Source organism: Cnephaeus nilssonii (assembly GCF_951640355.1).
Source record: "Cnephaeus nilssonii genome assembly, chromosome: 1".
Taxonomy (NCBI): Eukaryota; Metazoa; Chordata; class Mammalia; order Chiroptera; family Vespertilionidae; genus Cnephaeus; species Cnephaeus nilssonii.
Window position 1 is genome coordinate 42,623,698 of NC_137072.1, and position 18,654 is coordinate 42,642,351.

The 18,654-nt window shown below is 43.7% G+C and overlaps 1 protein-coding gene across 1 annotated transcript; it reads left to right on the forward strand.

Moving 5' to 3' along the window:
- The first annotated feature begins 1,018 nt into the window (after positions 1–1,018).
- Positions 1,019–17,582, forward strand: PLA2G12A (phospholipase A2 group XIIA). The gene is made up of 4 exons (XM_079774475.1): positions 1,019–1,403; positions 12,449–12,525; positions 13,539–13,704; positions 16,542–17,582. Exons 1-4 carry the CDS (start codon positions 1,196–1,198, stop codon positions 16,658–16,660), a joined length of 570 nt encoding a protein of 189 aa, XP_079630601.1. The 5' UTR covers positions 1,019–1,195; the 3' UTR covers positions 16,661–17,582.
- Positions 17,583–18,654: the final 1,072 nt, after the last annotated feature.

An 18,654-nucleotide genomic window follows, 5' to 3' on the forward strand; every position in this document is an offset into this window, starting at 1 on the left:
GATTGGCTGCCTCCTGCACGCCCCCTACTGGGGACCGAGCCTGAAACCCAGGCATGTGCCCTTGGCCGGAATCGAACCTGGGACCCTTCAATCTGCAGGCTGGTGCTCTATCCATTGAACCAAACCAGCTAGAGCTTATCCGTAATTCTTATAGAAAGGCCGCTCCTATTCCCAACACTTGCAATACTGCCCTGGAACTTACTGTAAGATTCTTGATAACTGCCAGGATATTAAGATAACCGGATATTTATAGCTCTGGTAAAAATTATTGCAACTGTTATTTAAGGATATTGCACAGCGCTGGGGGGCGGGGGTGGGGTGGGGGGAATAACACAGAGAAACGTCACTTGAGCTATCAAGTTACAAAATATCTTGAGTAGGAAAAAATGACTTATAAAAGATTTTTTTAAAACTGCATTCGTTAAAACTGCTTCTTCCTCACCCGGGCGAAAAGACTTATGGTTTTAATTGCCAAATCCTTTTCTTCTTCCAGGATTTCTAAACCAGCATCTAGCTCACCCTCACCCTCGCGAGTCAGGCACCGCCCCAGCCTTGGTGGCCTGTTTGGGGCCCCCTCTCCCCCTACTGCGGCCCCCCGGGCGGGAGGATCACAGCTGGGCTCCCCGCAGCGATCTCTACAGGGGGCCTCGGTTCTCCGACGTTGTCCACCCTAGTGTAGCTTGTCCCCCGGGGTAGCTGGGCTGAACCCCAGCAGACCAGCTTTCTTCACGGGGCTTCTCCACAGGCGGCACCCTACAACCACCCGGGAGCTTTTTAAAAATGCAGGTGCCCACTGCCTCCGGGGACTTACTTGATCAGCCTGCGGGGTGCAGTGGGGGTGCTGTATGAGTTTATAGGCGGCCTGCGCCCCAGCACTAACGGGAGCCGGGGCGCAGGCCGCGCGGCCAGGTGGGCGTGGAGGCCGCCGCTGCGGTCGCGCGCTCGCCCCTCCCCGCCTCCCGGGCGCCCCGCGCTCGGGCGCAGGCGCAGGCGCACCGGGCGCCGCCTCCCGCGGGAGCGCACGGACGGCGGCGAGGGCCCGCCCCCCGGCCGGGGTAGGAGGCGCGGGCGTGGAGCTGGCCTCGGGGGAGCGCGGAGCCCGTGCCGCGGCCGAGGGCGCCCAGCGGCTCTGTGGGGGCGCGCCCGTCGCGCGGCTCTGGGGGCCGGTGGGTCCCGACGCGGCTGGGCGTTGCGGATGGCCCTGCTCCCGTGGCCCGCGCTCGCGGTCCTCCTCCTGGTCCTCACCGCCGCGCTCAGGTGCCAGGAGCAGGCCCAGTCCACCGACTGGAGGGCCACCCTGAAGACCATCCGCAACGGCGTGCACAAGATCGACACGTACCTGAACGCCGCCTTGGACCTCCTGGGAGGCGAGGACGGGCTCTGCCAGTACAAGTGCAGCGACGGTGAGCGGGGACCCCGCGCTGCGAGGCCAGCTGGGGCTGCTGGGGGCCGGGGGGCGTGGAGAGGGACCTGCCAGGCGGACCTTGACGCCGTCCTCTGGCCGTGGGAGCCCTCACCCCTGCTGGAGTCCTGCCATTCTTGTCCCCGAGCCACCCGGTTTCACGGCGCACCTCCATTTAGTTAGAACGTGGGAGCGCGCCTCGGCGGGTGCTCTCCGCCCGGTGTTCCCGGCTCTGGTCGGACTTTTTTGTTTTTGTTTGTAGTTGCACAAGGTTGCCTCAGAACTTAGTGCCATGCGCATCACGTTAATTTTAGCTCTATAATTAGCTCCTTAGATAAGTCAGCTGAAGATGCGAAACATACTGAGAATTGTAAAGTCATGATGGTTTAACTTTCTCAAGAATGGGTTTAATTTTTTTTTTCCTGCAGAACTAAAGAAAATAAGTTGCGACCTTTGTACAGACTTTTTGGTGTACTCTATGGTTGAGAAAGAGTTCCGATAACTCTTCTAGAAAATTAGTCCATCAAGACTTGACAGTAATTTATTTTCTGTCAAGTCTTGATAAATATCAGTGGTGCCTCCTCCTTATTTTGGTTAATATTAATATAATTACTTTGATTTACTTTTTCATGTTTTTAAACTTATGTTTGAATGTGAGAACCTGTTTGGTAGCATTCCTGATACTAATAAACTCAGTATTTCGGGCAGAGATTTTTCTTGTACTAGTTCAGATAAAGTACTTGGGCTTCTCTTTGGAAATTCAAGATTCCAGTAAGAGTAGACAAGGTCTCGGCCTAGATAATGCTTAGCAGCTCAAAAGAATAGGGAGCTCAATGACTTGAATGGTGAAACCAGGTTTTGTGTAGGTGAATTTACAAGGAACCTATGTCATGTAAAACTGTGATGCCACCTGCTTGCTGCCTGTAACTCTCAAAATAATTTCTAGTTTTATGTTAATGGAATTAAAGAATGCGCTGTATCTTATATGCTATGAAGTTGTAAATGTTGCATTCCTTCCCAAAGTGTTGCCTAAATGTTACCATCACTATGTCATCAGGGAAGATGTTTTTGTTCTGGTAGAGCTTGTTAGGAGGAATAAGTAAATAATTTGAAGATTAAATGGTTGCCTTTCCTCAGGCTGATGTCATAGTTTTACTTCTCATCCCCATTAATTATACACATATTAGAGTGCCTGTTGTGTGTTAGGTGTTCCACCAGTTGGAGATTTTGCATTGAACAAAACAGACAGAATTTCTGTCCGTGTAGCTTACCTTCTGGTGGGGAGAGATAGTCAGTAAACTAATGAACAAGTAAAATAAGCCAAATAGGCAGTGTGTGTAGGTCTGAAGTGCTTTGAGAACAAGAAAACACCAGTAGTAGTATTGGGAGGGAGTTTGTTCTTTTAAATTGGTTGTTCAGGGAAACCCTTCTGATAAGAAAATATGTGAGAAGAACTTGGAAAATGGAGAAGGCGATGAACTGGGGAAAGAACAGCAGATGTAAAGGACTTGAGGAGGAAGACCAGTGGAGGATGACTCGGAGGTTTTGGCCTGAGCAGAGGAAGGATGCCATTTACAGAGACAGGAAAACTTGGAAGGAGTGGTCTTCATAAACTTACTATGTTTGAGTCAAGGATTCTAGAGTTTCTGTATGTTTATTTTTTATTTTTTTTAAATATTTTTATTGATTTCAGAGAGGAAGGGAGAGGGAGAGAAAGAAACATCAATGATGAGAGAGAATCATTGATCTGCTGCCTCCTGCATACCCCCCACTGGGGATCAAGTCCTCAACCCAGGCATGTGCCCTGACCGGGACTAGAACGGTGATCTCCTGGTTCATAGGTCGATGTTCAACTACAGATGAGCTAGAGTTTATGTATATTCAAAATAGCTCTAATGTTGAGTGGATACTATTCCTATTAAAAAAGATTGTTTTAATCTTTCCTTTTACTTAATCCTTTTTTATTCCTCCACAAGCCTAATTAAATTTGCCATTTAGAGTTTAGAGCAGTGCCACCAGCACAAAAACACAAGTGAACGTGATAATTTGGGAAGTGGTATGGCTCAGTGAAAATCCTTTTGTGTCTTAGTAAGTACTGTCTGCATAGGACTGCGGTTTCCAACTCACCACATTGATAATTCCAACATAATGAAAATTGTTCTTTCATTGCTGTCACTTGAAGAAGTCTCCTTGGAACACGGGAGAACAACCTTCCCAATATTTTGGAATGCACGTGACCTAATAAGAGCCAAACAGAACTAGACAGACCCCAGAGCTAGAAGAACATGGTGTTAAATAGTGATGTCAAGGGAGCTTTAAAAAAAAAAGTCTTAATGGTAGAGAGGGGGTGGTCAGATTAATGGGCACAGACTCGTGGCATGCTGTTATCCTTGCTTTATTGAAAGGAGTGGCATTACAGAGATCTGCTCCCTCTGACCATCCTCCCTAGGGTGGGGACAGGCTGTATTGAGTGAGCTAACATTATGTAGAGGACAAATGTGATGGTTGCTACTTTTTTTCTCTTGTTCTCCTGGACAGCAGAGAAGATTTGAGGAAGAAAACTTCCCAATTTTCTTTGAAAAATACAAAGCAAAATTGGTTTGTACCATGTTTTTAGAATTATGAATAAGTCATTTATTTAGTGATTTATGTTTCAACAGGATCCCTTTGGCTGTTGTGCTGAGAATAAGAAGGGCCCAGGGAGATGGGGGAGCAACAATGCAGGCAGCGTGGCAGGAGCAGGAGTTCAGACAAAAGATGGTGGTGGTGTGGTCCAGGTTGGTAGGAATAAAGGTGGTGAGAAGTGGTTGAATTTTGGACATATTTTGAAGGAAGAGCTGAAAGGATTTGCTAATGGCTTAGAAGGAGGGTGTGAGTAGAGTCTAAAATGATTCCAAAGTTTTTGGCCTGAATAATTGGAAGGATGAGTTGAAATGGGAAGAGCATGTGAAAAAAAAAACCAATTTGGGGGTCATTAGTAGAAAAAATAGCATATTTGTATGCTTTTGAGAATGATTCAGTAGTGAGTTAAAAACAAATTATAAAAGAGAGAAAAGGAGAATTATTGGAGTCATGTTGATGACCAGAATGGTGAACCGAGGTGTTTTCCCGGGGTCGTGTCTCACGACGCCGAAGAATGAGCTACAAGCAGGTTCAGACTCCCCGCAAGGGGTGGGGGACCCAATAATGGGCTGCCCGTTACAGCCTTGTGGTCCAGGGGTATATATTTGCTCCAAGCATGCTCCATGTCTACCTGTGTCGTCACCTGATTGATTCCCTCATTGTTTTTGCCCAGCAACAGACCTGAACTTTCCCTGTTTCCGTGTTCTTTCTCTGCTCCTGTGCTGAACTTTCTCTGTTTCTGTGGGTTCCTACACCTTTGTTGCTGCAGGCCCTCCCTTGTTCTCCCATGCCTCCCGCTCTGAGTCCAGAAACCTTTTGTTATTTCGGCTTGGTTGGTTGCTGTGGTTAGGCTGCTCAAACTGCTGTGTCTGCCCTGTCCTGTGTTCCACCTGCCTTTGTTTCCCACTGGGCCTGCCCTGTCTGCCTGCGCTTCAAGTTAACCCTCTCAATGTGCTTAGGTTCTAGTTCATAAATAGATTGGCCAAGAGCACAGATGGCATAGTCCTGTTAATAGGAACAGAGGTACAGGATATGGGTACAGATGACGGATAGGTAGGTAGATGCTCAAGTTCCCTTCCAATTGCCTCGTTTTTCTCAGTGAAGTAGAAGTCAAGTTCATGAGCTGGGAGGGAGGGAAGATGGAAATGAAATTGTTAGAAATTTGAGGAAAATGGGAAGTGTGTGGACTAGAAAAATAAAGTAGCATAAGGGCCCTATGGAGATTAATAATCATGAATTTGAAGTCTCGGGTGTTTGGGAAAGCAGGTTGGATTTTAGACTGTGTTTCCTACAAAACAGTGGCAAGACCTTTGTGGGACCCAACAGCCTTCCCCTTAGGCCTCTCATCTGCTTCACTGTCTCTCAGATGAAAGATATTGGTCTGTTTGGAAGTATTTACATCAAATTAAGAAAAATCTGTAGAAAACAACTATTGTCTCAGTCCAGGCAGCTCTTCAGATTTCAGCTGTCCATATGGGTGATAGCCCCGCGATCAAGAGAGGAGCAGTTGCTTAAGTCAAAAAGTGAAATCAATGAATAGTATTTCCATGTGGTTGGGGGGTGGACTTGTTTTGTTTTTAAAATTCTTCCCATCTAATTTTTCCCTCAGCTTTCTGTATCTGCTTATAAATTTGGGGGGACATTGGCCCCAATACATTATGGCTTTGGTTTGACTCTGATGGTGTTTCTTCTATTATTGAGTTTCTGCTTGCTTTGCATATTAATCTGCTCAGGCTGCCATAACAAAATACTGGGTGACTTAAATAACAGGAATTTATTTCTTACAATTCTGGAGGCTGGAAAACCTAAGATTAGGGTTTGGCCAACAAAAGATTAGGCAGGGGCAGGGGAGGGAGGGAGGTACACAGTTCAGATCCCAAAAGCTCTTTGCAAAAACTGCCACCAGTAGAAATGCTAATTTTTTTTCGTGTTCAGCTTATAACACCATTTAGAACAACATTTTAAATGATAGTAATACATTTGTAATTTTGGTATCTATATCAACTTTAATAAAGAGCATTCTAAATAATGTTTTGGTTCAGAAATAATTATTTTAATTTAAAGGTGAATTTAGAACATCAGAACACTTTAAAATATTTCGGGAAACTAATTACTTCCCCGGGGGGAAGGGGTGTTGTTGTTGTTGTTTGTTTGCTTGCTTCTGCTGTGGATAAAGAATATTTTAATTTCAGCAAGGAGTGTTTCCCATTTTTTTCATCCAGTAATTTCTTGTGTGTCCACTATGTGCATCTTCTAGGTGAGCAAGACAAACTTCCTCTCCTCATAGAAACTGACTAATTATGTTAATTTGGTCGATAAAGGTTAGAAAGAAGAATAAAACCAACCAAGGTGTGTGGAAAGGATATGGAAGGGAAGGGGCACTATTTTATATGGAGTGAGCAGGGAAAGCCTCTGTGAGGAAATGACTTTAGCAGGTTCCTTCAAAAGAAACAAAACCATATACCCCTTTTGATCCTTATACTGGAGAGCCAATTTACCAGCATTGTTTCATAATATTATTCTCCAATATTTCATGTATAGTAGAACTTGGTTCTTTATTATTCCATTGTATCAACTTCCCTCCTTAGGGCAGTTTTAAGTACCAGCCCTGTTTGAGATAACCACCTCCATCCTCGTCCCTCCATTCTCATTTTTGCCAGCTAAATCTCTGTTTCTCTTTATTCTCTTACTAGAGGCCCGGTGCACAGGATTCGTGCACTGGTGGGGGGCATGGGCTGCAGGGATCGGCCCAGTGTGGGAGCGCCGCTCATCCCAGTCAGGTGAGCATCGGTCTCACTGTGGGAGTGCACTGACCACCAGGGGGCAGCTCCTGCATTGAGCGCCTTCCCCCTGGTGGTCTGTGTGCGTCATAGCGACTGGTCAAGGGGTCGTTCTGATCATTCCACCGTTCGGTCGCTGGGCTTTTATTATATAGGACTAGAGGCCCAGTGCACGAAATTCGTGCACTCAGGGGTGGAGGTCCCTCAGCCCGGCCTGCGCCCTCTAGCAGTCCAGGAGCCCATGATCAATTGCTCCAAAGAGGTAGGCCCTGCCTACCCGGCTGGGGTTCTGCAATGGATCACCCCCGCAGAGGGAGGCCCCGCCCACCCGCCGCAGCCCACCGGTCAGTGGCCTGGGCCTCCCTCTACGCGATGTTCATGGGGCGATAGCAGGGCCCCCGAACAGTCTCATTGCACCCTCCTTGGCTGGCCTGGCGCCAGTGGGTGTCATAGTATGGTCGTCCGGATGGTTGTTCTGCTGTTCGGCCACTTGGTCGATTTGCATATTATGCTTTTGTTATTATAGATAGTGGGCATGTTTTTGTTTTCCCCTGACTTCATTTATGTCTAATAATTCTGTCATTCAAAAGTTTTTTTCCTGCTGTATCATAATAGTGAGACACAGCTGAAACATATGCTAACTATCCTAGGCTATATTAATACAAGTACTATATCTAGCTCAAAATAGATCCATACCTAATGGTGTTCAGTTTGTCATTTAAAGAGATGTGACACATTAGAAATGATTATAGTCTTTTGAGGATGATGAATGCTCACCAAACTCAAAAGAGACTGAAGGATGAATAGTAGTACCAGTTTATCTGTTTATAATGAGTATTATAACTGCCATGGGGATTAGCCTTCCAAGTCTTCTGCTCATTCATTCATTCATTCATTCATCAACAAATACTTACTGAGGAGCTAACCATGTGCCAGGCACTGTTCTAGACATTAAGGACACAAAACAGACAAAAATTCCTACCCTCAAGGACTTTATATTTTAGTATGTGGAGGTAGATAATAAATGAAATAAGTAGCTTAGTGATATACTAGTAGTATGTTAGGAGGTCATAATGTGCTACAAATGGTATGGTCAGAGAAGGCCTGGTGAGAAGGAAGGAGAGGGAGTAACTAGATATCAGGGGGAAGAGCATTGAACCTATAGAGGAACAGCGGTTCAATGGTACTGTGGCACCTGGAGTGTCTGTGGAACAGCAGAGGTCAGGTATGATGGAACGGTGAGGAAGAAAGGAAGAGGAAGGAGAGAATAGTAGAGACAAGGACAGAGAAGTCGAGGTGTGGGGAGCAGATTTAAATAAAGCTTATTGACATTGAAAGGACTTTGGCATTTATTCTGAATATGGTAAGAAGCCATAGATAGTGTTTTGGCAGAAGAAAAACTCTACCAGACATATTTTTAGAGACTCATTCAGGTTCATTGTTGACATTGGACTATAGCTGGAGGTGGGATGGGGTGGGGAAACCAAAGTAGAGCGACTATTTGGGAGGTTAAGGCAACAATCCAGGGTGGCTTGGAGCAGGATAGTAGCATTGGAGGTGGTAAGTGGTTAGAATCTGAATATTTTTAAGGGAGAATCAACAGGATATGCTGAAGAATTGGATGTGGGGTATAAGAACACGAGAGAGTAAAAAAATGGCTAATGTTTTTTCCCTGAGCCCTTGAAGGGATGGAGTTGCTATTACTTGAGTAAAGGAACAGGTTTGAGGGTGAATGTTAGGAGGTACATCTTAAGTTTGAAGTGCCCATTAGACAGCCATGTGGTTAGTATATTGTCATCTATAGGCCCTTTTAAGTAGAAAGCCAAAACATAAACAGTTGTCCTTAAGAATGAAGGACTAAAAGGAGGAAGTGAAGGAGCACAGTGACTTAGCCTCAGGCATCTTTCACCATCATCCAAGGCCCCAGAAACAACCCCCCTTCTTGGACAGTGCTGGAAAAATAAGACCAACTTCTGTCATTGGCCTCTTTTCTAGATCTGGCATAACCATTCCCTCCGTACATGTGATTCTTCAGACTCAGTGGGGCAGCCTGTAGCCTTCTGTCTTCATGAGGTTGTTCTAGTACACTTCTTCAGGTTCTACTTGATCATCTCATTTGAGCATGAGAGTCTTTTTTTTACTTTTTTTTTTTTATTGTCTAAAGTTTTACACATGTCTCCTTTTCCCCCAGTTGATCCCCTCCCCTATCCCTTCCCAGCCAGGGCAAGCCCCCACCACCCCAGTGTCTGTGTCCATTGTTTATGCTAATATGCATGCATACAAGTCCTTTGGTTGCTCTCTAACACCCCCCCCCCCCCCCTATTATTTGAGCATGAGAGTCTTAGCAACACATTTAAATCAACTTTAGATCATTACTTTGAGAGGATTATTTACTTGGGCTGATTTCTAGAAGGGTTGCTTTTTCCTCCTCACTTTATTTTGGAAGGTAAACTTACCTTTCAGTCTCCTAGTAATAAATGTTAGTTGAATGAAAGTTGAAGTAAAGATAAATGGTAGCCTCAAATGTTTAAAAGTATTACCATGTGAAATAGGGAATTGGCTTGTTTTGTGTTCTCCAAGAGGCAGAGGATTGCTTACAGGTAGAATTTACAAGAAAACGGAATTTAACAGTGCCATTCCACAATGGAACAGGCTATTTCTTGCTACTGTAGGAGGATGGTGGGAAACATTCAAAGAGAACGTAGGTGACTATTTGGTTCGTGGAAATGATTCTATATTATAAGAGGAGAGATATTTCTAAAGTACCTTCGAAAATTTAAGATGGATGATAATGTCATCTTTCACTTTGTTACTGAACCATTGGTACTATTAAGGAGAGTATAACGGAGTAATATACACTGAGTGGCCAGATTATTATGATCTCTGAATGCATAATAATCTGGCCACTCAGTGTGTGTGTGTGCGTGTGTGTGTGTGTGTGTGTATTTATATGTTTTAGAGGCCCGGTACATGAATTCGTGCATGGGTGGGGTCCGGCCAGCCTGGCCAGGGGGAGGGGACATGGGCGGTTGGCCAGCCTGCCTGCTGGTTGAACTCCTGGTCAAGGGGACAATTTGCATATTAGCCTTTTATTATATAGGATTATATAGGATATATACTGAGTGGCCAGATTATTATGCATTCAGAGATCATAATAATCTGGCCACTCAGTGTAGTTCACCAAGTTTATTTCTGACCTTTTTCCTTAGATGGCAAAGGAGTATATTTGTGAAATGATTGGCCTGAGTTGGGGCTAGAATGTATAGTCCTGTAAGGTCTTATCTATATATATAAAAGGCTAATATGCTAAGTGTCTCCCTCTATCCAACTGGTCACTATGATGTGCACTGACCACCAGGGGGCAGATGTTCAACGCAGGAGCTGCCGAGCTGCAGTGACTTGGCAGCGGCAGTTCTTGGGTGACGCACCCTGAAACCAGATAGGAGGGAGCCCAATTCCTCGCGGGGCTGCGCGATTCCACATTTGGCCATGGGTTATGTTGTTGCTGGGGCACTGTCGGCCTGAATCTGGTTTACTGCACACTTGTATTTGCGTTCCACACCCTGAACGACAGCAACTATGCAGAGTGTCCTCTCACACTCTGCGACCCCTCGGGGGATCAGAGAGCCAGTTTCAGCCTGATCCCCGCAGACCAGGCCAAGGGACCCCACCTGTGGCAAACGTCCCATGTTCCCTTACACACTGATGTTTCTCTCTCTCTCCCGCCCCTCTTTCTCCCCGTCTCTCTAAAATGAATAAAAGCATGTCCTCGGGTGAGACTGAGATTCTGCTCACTCTGCAGATGCCTTTCAAGCCACAGCACCACCCCAGGTGCGGCCGGCCAGGGAGGGACTGTGGGAGGTTGGCTCCAGGGCATGTCCGGCCTGTCTTGCCCAGTCCCACCCCACCGGCCACCATCTAATTAATTTCCTTTCAATGTGCACGAATCTGTGCACCAGGTCACTAGTCCTATATAATAAAATCCTAATATGCTAACTGTCTGAGCATTCTTTCAACCGTTCAACCAGTCACTGTGATGCACACTGACCACCAGGGGGCAGGCGCTCTGACTGGTAGGTTAGCTTGCTGTTGGGGTCCAGCCGATCAGGACTGGGCAAGACGGGCTGGACATGCCCTGGAGCCCTCCCAAGGTTCCTCCCCAGCCCCTATCATGCACCGCTGGGGTCCCTTGGCCTGGCCTGCACCCTCTCACAATCTGGGACCCCTGACCCCTGGGGGGATGTCTGCAGGCCAGTCCGAGGGGCTCCACCGGTGCACAAATCCGTGCACTGGGCCTCTAGTAATGGTATAAAGGTCTTATATTAAGGTAGACCCCACCACCACCACCTTATCTGCAGCTTCACTTTCCACAGTTTAGTTAATCTCAGTCAACTGCTGTCTGATAATATTAAATGGAAAAGTCCAGAAACAAACAATTCATACGTTTTATTTTTTTTATTTTTTGTTAATCCTCACCCAAGGATATATTTCCATTTTTAGAGAGACTGGAAGGGAGAGACAGAGAGAGAGAGACAACGACGTGAGAGAGACACTTCGATTGGTTGCCTCCTGCACGCATCCCATCCAGAGCCAGGGGTCGAGGTGTGTGCCTTTGACCAAAACTGAACCCAAGAGCCTTCAGTCCGCAGGCCAGCGCTCTATCCACTGAGCAAAACCGGCTAGGGCAACACTTCATAAGTTCTAAATTGTACACCAGCCCTGGCTGGTTTGGCTCAGTTAGTTCCAGCGTTCTCCTGTACACCAAAAGGTCACGGGTTCAATTCTCAGGCAGGTCACATACTCAGGTTCTGGGTTTGATCCCACGTCGGGGTGTATGTGAGAGGCAAACGTTCCATGTTCCCTTGCACACTGATGTTTCTCTCTCTCTCCCTCTCTCCCCGTTTCTCTCTAAAATGAATAAAAGTATGTCCTCGGGTGAGAATTAAATATTTATGTTAGAATGTACAGGAAAATAGGGTGGATTACTTGCATGCATATGGACTCAATATGGCATATAACCTCCGAAATCTCCAGAAATCCAGAATAAGCTTTTGTATGTTTTGTATGTTATAGGTTTACCAATATAATTACATTCTATGAACTACCACAAATGTGTATGAGTATACATTTGTACATATTTCACTACAGGAGAAATAAAAATAATTAGATAGAGTGGAACATTTGAGATCTTGCTCCCTGGCATATATCATCAGTTTGGCTCAAATAAACTCTTATAAAAATTCTCAAGCCTGTCTAGTGTGGCTCAGTGGTTGATCATCAACCCATGAACCAAGAGGTCACTGGTTCAATTCCTGGTCAGGGCACATGCCCATGCTGCAGGCTCGATCCCTAGTAGGGGGCATGCAGAAGGCATCTGATTCATGTTTCTCTCTCATCAGTGTTTCTATTTCTCTATCCCTCTCCCTCTCTCTCTAAAATCAATAAAAACATATTTCAAATTTCTCAAAAAAAAATAATTAGGTAGACAAATTAGCATTCTCAAGCTCATCAGAATAAAGACATACTATGTCAGCATCCAAATATTAAGTGTTCCCAAGGCTATGCTAGCACATTGTAGACTTTTTTGTGTATGTATTTTCTATCATATTTGAAAATTAATTATGATACCATTTATATTTTCTAGGATCTAAGCCCTTCCCACGTTATGGTTTTAAACCTTCCCCGCCGAATGGATGTGGCTCTCCACTATTTGGTGTTCAAGTAAATATTATTTTTTATTTGATAAGTTTTATGATAGGCTCTGTAATACTCTTAATAATGCAAGACTATCAATGTGTTCTCAGGTTCACAAATAATTTTGCCTGTTGTAGTAGTGATCAGGTTTACTATATTCTTTTATAGCTAAAAACACATTTAAGTCCTAACAAAACTAAATGTCGTAAAATTCATGTTTTATTTTTAAATTTTGGAGATGTTAATACCATTTAAATGATATTTCCTCATGTATAAATGTGGTTTAATATAGAAGTAAGACTACTTAAGATGAAAAAGTGTAGATAAGACATAATATTTTCTGTATTAGAACTAGGCTAAGTGAGATAGCTGTGTGCTTGTGGTAGGGCAAGCTGGATCTGAGCCAAGTGTAATGGGGAAAAATGTTTATGAGAGTGGATTCCTAGACACAAAGATTTTGCATATAAATTAATTTTAAATAGTTAAAGGTAAATTATAGATGCAAAGGAGCAATATTTTTAGGGATTGGATGAACAATTAAAGATTAAACCTCAAAAAAACAAACAAAATTTGAGTTGTAGGAGCTTAAAAATTTTTTAATGACATTTCATATAAAGTACTAGTACATTTTATTGGGAGAGGAGGCACAAAACACTTTGGAATATCTAAAAGTCATACTGGCCTAGCCCCTGGAGAACACTTTTAATGCTCTTAGCTGTACTTTTATGTTTTTAAAACTATATTTTGTGCTTTGGACAATTGGAAGATGTGTTTGTTACCGCAGGTATCTGTGACTATTCTAACATTGCCAAATAGGAAGCTTTAAGGCAGGCTGAGAGGAAGATTGCAGAGTAACATGGGTGGGTGCGGTGAGAGTCATGGAGAGGTACATAAAATGGAAGACATTTGTAGGCAGAAATAGATTTTAGAAATTATACAGCAGTCATTGTCATTGATTCCTCTTTGATAGTTGAATGCGGAACTTCCACAGAGGAGTTTTGAATTTCGTCAGTAATAATCCATCCAAATGCCTCTTTCAGCTTAATGTTGGCATCCCTTCCCTGACAAAGTGCTGCAACCACCACGACAGGTGCTATGAGACCTGTGGCGAAAGCAAGAACGACTGTGATGAGGAGTTCCAGCACTGCCTCTCCAAGATCTGCCGAGAGGTGCAGAAAACACTAGGACTAGCTCAGCATGTTCAGGGTGAGGATGATCCGGCGGGTCAGGGACCAGTGCAGTTTGCCAAGTTTCATTAATGCTTCGTGCTTTAGTACAGGATTTACCAATAGAAATCTTCCCCTCTACATTACGCTATCTATTGTAACACAGCCCCTTCAAATTTCTGAGATGAGAACGCAGTGGTTTTGTAATCAGACATGATTTATAGCCATAGAAGCAAAAAGTGTTAGGGAACCTTGGGAGGAGGGACTGTGAGGCAGAGAAGAATTCATGCAAGATCTTGCAAACCCTGGACCCAGTGAATTAAGAGGAGTAGAATTGGGCCTACCTGGCGTGGCTCCGTGGTTGAGCATCAACCTATGAACCAGGAGGTCATGGTTTGATTCCCGGTCAGGGCACATGCCCGGGTTGCAGGCTGATCAATGATTCTCTCATCATTGATCTTTCCATCTCTCTCTCCGTCTCCCTTCCTCTCTGAAACCAATGTAAAAAGTATATATTTTTTTAAAAAAGAGTAGGATTGGATTTAGAGTAGAAAGTTCTAGAAGATTTGAGTCTTAACTTTTGTATCTTCATATGTATCTGTCAGGAATGTCCTCCAAACCAACCCCAGGTTCAGTGATTTGCTAGGAGGACTCAGGCCTCAGCATATAATCGTTCTCATGGTAATGATTATTACAGTGAAGGGATACAAGGCAAAAGTCAGCTAAGGGAAAAGGTGTTTCACTCTCTCATTTATAAATGAGAATGGTAACATACCTCTCAGAGAGTTGTCATAAGGGTAACATGAGACATTTGTGGAATACACATCACTGTACAATTGCTATCAGTTACGAGATTTCTTTACTCTCAAGCCAGAGAATGTACCACACACTGAAAACAAAGAAGGGCAATGAGAAGGGGCACAAAAGGAAACTAAATTTTTAGACACTTTGCATAACAGACGGTGCTAGATACTTCTGACATGTTTTCACTCATGTTTATAAAAGTCCAAAAGTAGGTCAGTTTTACCCATTTTCAAGGAAGGAAATTGAGGTTCAGAAAGAAGTAACTTGCCCCAAGTTACATGCTTCTGACTCTAAAACTTGTGTTCCGTCTGCTACACTATTCCCAACGTAGCCTCATAGGTCTGACTCTGAAACCCTACTAATAACTATTAAGGAAGTGAACTTGAACTCACAGCCTCTGAATCCCTTGCATGCTTTCGGCTGAGGTAAACTTGTACAGCTGAAGCACAGGTGGATGTATTTCCTGTGTCCTGATCTAAGGCCATACTAACGTAGCTAAATGATGAAACCAAATTTCTTACAATCTTTTATTTAATAATCAGAACCTTTATACTTCTGTGGTTGGTTGTGTTTCTTTTTTTTTTTTTTTAATATATTTTATTGATTTTTTACAGAGAGGAAGGGAGAGGGATAGATAGCTAGAAACATCTATGAGAGAGAAACATCGACCAGCTGCCTCCTGCACACCCCCCACTGGGGACGCGCCCGCAACCAAGGCACATGCCCCTGACCGGAATCGAACCCGGGACCCTTCAGTCCGCAGACCGACGCTCCATCCACCGAGCCAAACCGGTTTCGGCTGGTTGTGTTTCTTAATGGCACAGTCTTTTGTGGAACTTTGATAATGTCAAGATTTTCTTAATGTGAATATTTAAAACTGGAAGTATTTGGACAACTAAAAGCCACTCTGTGTTATAAGTATAATATATTAGGATAATCTCACCTGGGTGTTCCAAAGTAAATCTGTTATCATTTTTATAGTCTTAAAAAAATGTTTCCAACCCTACCAGAGGAAAAACACCTTTGATTCCTATGTCTCCCCTCCCAAACTAGATTTGAATATAGGTCAAAGAAAGAAACTTGGGTCCATTCATTTTAAGCATCTTAAATGATGTGTGATCAGTTTTTAGCTGCCATTGGCTAGAAGGAAATGTTTTGAGGTTTCTCTGTTTTTAACCTTTATTTTTTCTGCATCTAAAAAGTTTTCCTTGAAATGCAAACTTAAGAATGTTATCAGGCATCTCTAACAGTGATATTTTTCTGATGAAAGGAAAATGAGCCCTGGCTAGGTGGCTCAGTTGGTTGGAGCATCATCCTGTGTACACCAAAAGGTTGAGGGTTCGATTCCTAGTCAGGGCACATACCTAGGTTTTGAGTTTGATCTCCAATGGGGACTCATTCGGGAGGCAACCAATCAATGTTTCTCTCTCACATCGATGTTTCTCCCTCTCTCTCTCCCTCCCTCTCTCTTTAAAAATCAATAAACATATCCTCAGCAGAGGATAAAAAATAATAATAAATAGCCCTAGCCGGTAGCTCAGTGGTTAGAGAGTCAGCCCGCAGACTGAAGGGTCTTGAGTTCGATTCCAGTCAAGGGCACGTACCTCAGTTGCAGGGTACGTGCGGGAGGCAATCAATTGATGTGTCTCTCTCACATTGATGTTTCTCTCTCTCTGTCTCTCCCCCTCCCACTCTCTCTAAAAATCAATGGAAAAAATATCCTCGGGTTTAACAAAAATGCATAAGTAAAATAATAAATAAGGAAAACTAAAAGTGTTGAACTGATTGTTCAGTGCTATTGCAAGAGACTTGTTTGTCTAGCACAGAAAATTGGGTTGACTATTTGCATGCAAACAACAAGTTGGTGCGTGGTAAAGAGGCTGAAACAGTCTTTGTATATAAAGATACCAGTATATGTTACTGGTTTTCGAGGGTTTGGGGGGATTTTCATGAGCATACGTTTAAGTGCCCACAAAGGACGTGCTGGACACTGTGCTGGAACTTGTGACATGGGTGAAGAGAGAGCGATCCTTTGCAGTTGCCCCACAGTAATGGCACTTCCTTACCTTGCAGCATGTGAAACAACAGTGGAGCTCTTGTTTGACAGTGTGATACATTTGGGCTGTAAACCGTACCTGGACAGCCAGCGAGCCGCATGTAGGTGTCGCTATGAAGAAAAATCTGATCTTTAAAGAAGATGCTGACCGGTGACAGCAGATGAGGATGAAAGCACATAATAACCTTTGGCAAAGAACTAATGTTTTTACAGCACAAAGGTGCCTTATTTTTGTGAAAGGGTTATTGTAAGACCTTATTTTGACATTAAAACTTCGAACTAAAGAGAAAAGGGGAGGCTGTGTTCCTGGATGGCGCTGCCGTAGCGTGCCAGACTGTGTTGACCAGTGTCGGAGAGAGGTGCGTGTTAAGGGGTGAGTTTTTTTTAAAAGGAAGTTCTGTAACTTTGTTTTCACAACCGCATTTACCCCCAAAATGAGGTCAAATGTAAAATTCATAAGGTATGTTCAACATTATCTTATTTGGAAATATGGAGAGACCTTCACTCAGAAGTGTATTTGTTTACTATAAAAATTTAAATATACACTTATGCCTGGAAGGATCTGACTTTATTTTTTCTCTATTTTAATTAATACAAAATATGCTGTTTTTCTGTAGTCCATTGAGCATATGAATAAGTCACACTTCTATTAATGACAAGACTAATTACAAAGACAAAATTTCCATGTCTGTTTCTCTTATAAAATTGGAACCATTAGCTGGTGACCTCTTAAGGAGCAAAACCAGAATATGTAGGTATTATGTAATGTGCCTAGGAGGTGACGTGAACAAAATTCAGAAGCACGGCCACTCCCATATTATGAACCATTCATATGACAAATGTCATATTTTGTTATAACCTTTGCCTAAATTGGAGAAAAGATGAATTTAATGAGATAAATGAAAAGTTGTTTAACATACACATCAGAGCATTATATGCTGTTATGCTTTGATGTTTATTCCCTAGCTTGCTCCTTATAGTAGATTCTGGGATATTTTGAAAAGACGGTAACCTTTCACTAATAGTGGTCTTAATAAAAATTGTTCTTGGTATTGTTGTGTTTGTTTTTTTCAAGTCTAATGTTGGGATCAAAAGGGATGGAAAAGCAACTTACAAAGAACTGTCTTTTATAGATCACTCATTTACATGAAAAATTATTAACTGATGTTTAAGAGCAAATCCCACAACCTCCACTGTCTCTGAAGATGTGAGCTTAGACAGCTCTTCAGCCCCTGGGAAAGTTCAGCTGTGTCCTCCATGCTCTTTGCTTACCACTGGCTGTTGACTTGCCTGAGCCCAGAATGCCAAGCCGTCTGTATCTTTTGGGTAGCCTATGGCCACAGTTGTTAAGGCAAACTACTTGGAAAGTCAGAGAAATACCAGGAGAAGGTACAAAAGATAAGGCCACCTTTTCATCCACTCTTCTTTTTTATTTTATTTTTTAAATTTTATTTATTTATTTTATTGATTTCAGAGAAGGGAGAGGAAGAGAGAGATAGAAACATCAATGTTGAGAGAGAGAATCATTGATCAGCTGCCCCCTACACATCCCCTATTTGGGATGGAGCCCACAACTCAGGCATGTGCCCTTGACTGGAATCAAACCTGGGACCCTTCAGTCCGCAGGCCAATGTTCTAGCCACTGAGCCAAACCAGCTAGGGCTTCATCCACTCTTAGAGTTAATTGAAGCAGATTTACACAACAGCCAACCACCCAAGGAAGAGCTCAATTAAAGGCAACACTGAGTGCCCCATCACCCTGATTTGCACACTGGGCAGCATTTTATGAGTGAGGACAACATGCTTTGACTCAAGAAAAAGCATAATTTATAGACTTTCCCCATGCCCCCAAAGTCCGGGGTCCCAATTTCTACATGAGTCCTTCTCCAAATTAGCTTCGATAAAAATTATGAGAGAGACTTAACCTGGACACAATCAATCAGGAGGGAGGAGCTAGGTCTTTCGAGGAGGAGTTGTGTACGCTGTGTCACCTCCAGAAGCGTTTCTACAGAGCTCTATGGATGGAACCGCGCCTCCCCTTAACCTCCCTTCCCTGAAGTTCCTTCTCCATCTTGGTCCAGTCCAGTGTGTGCATGCGGCTCACCATTGTCTGCATGCATCAGGTTGCAA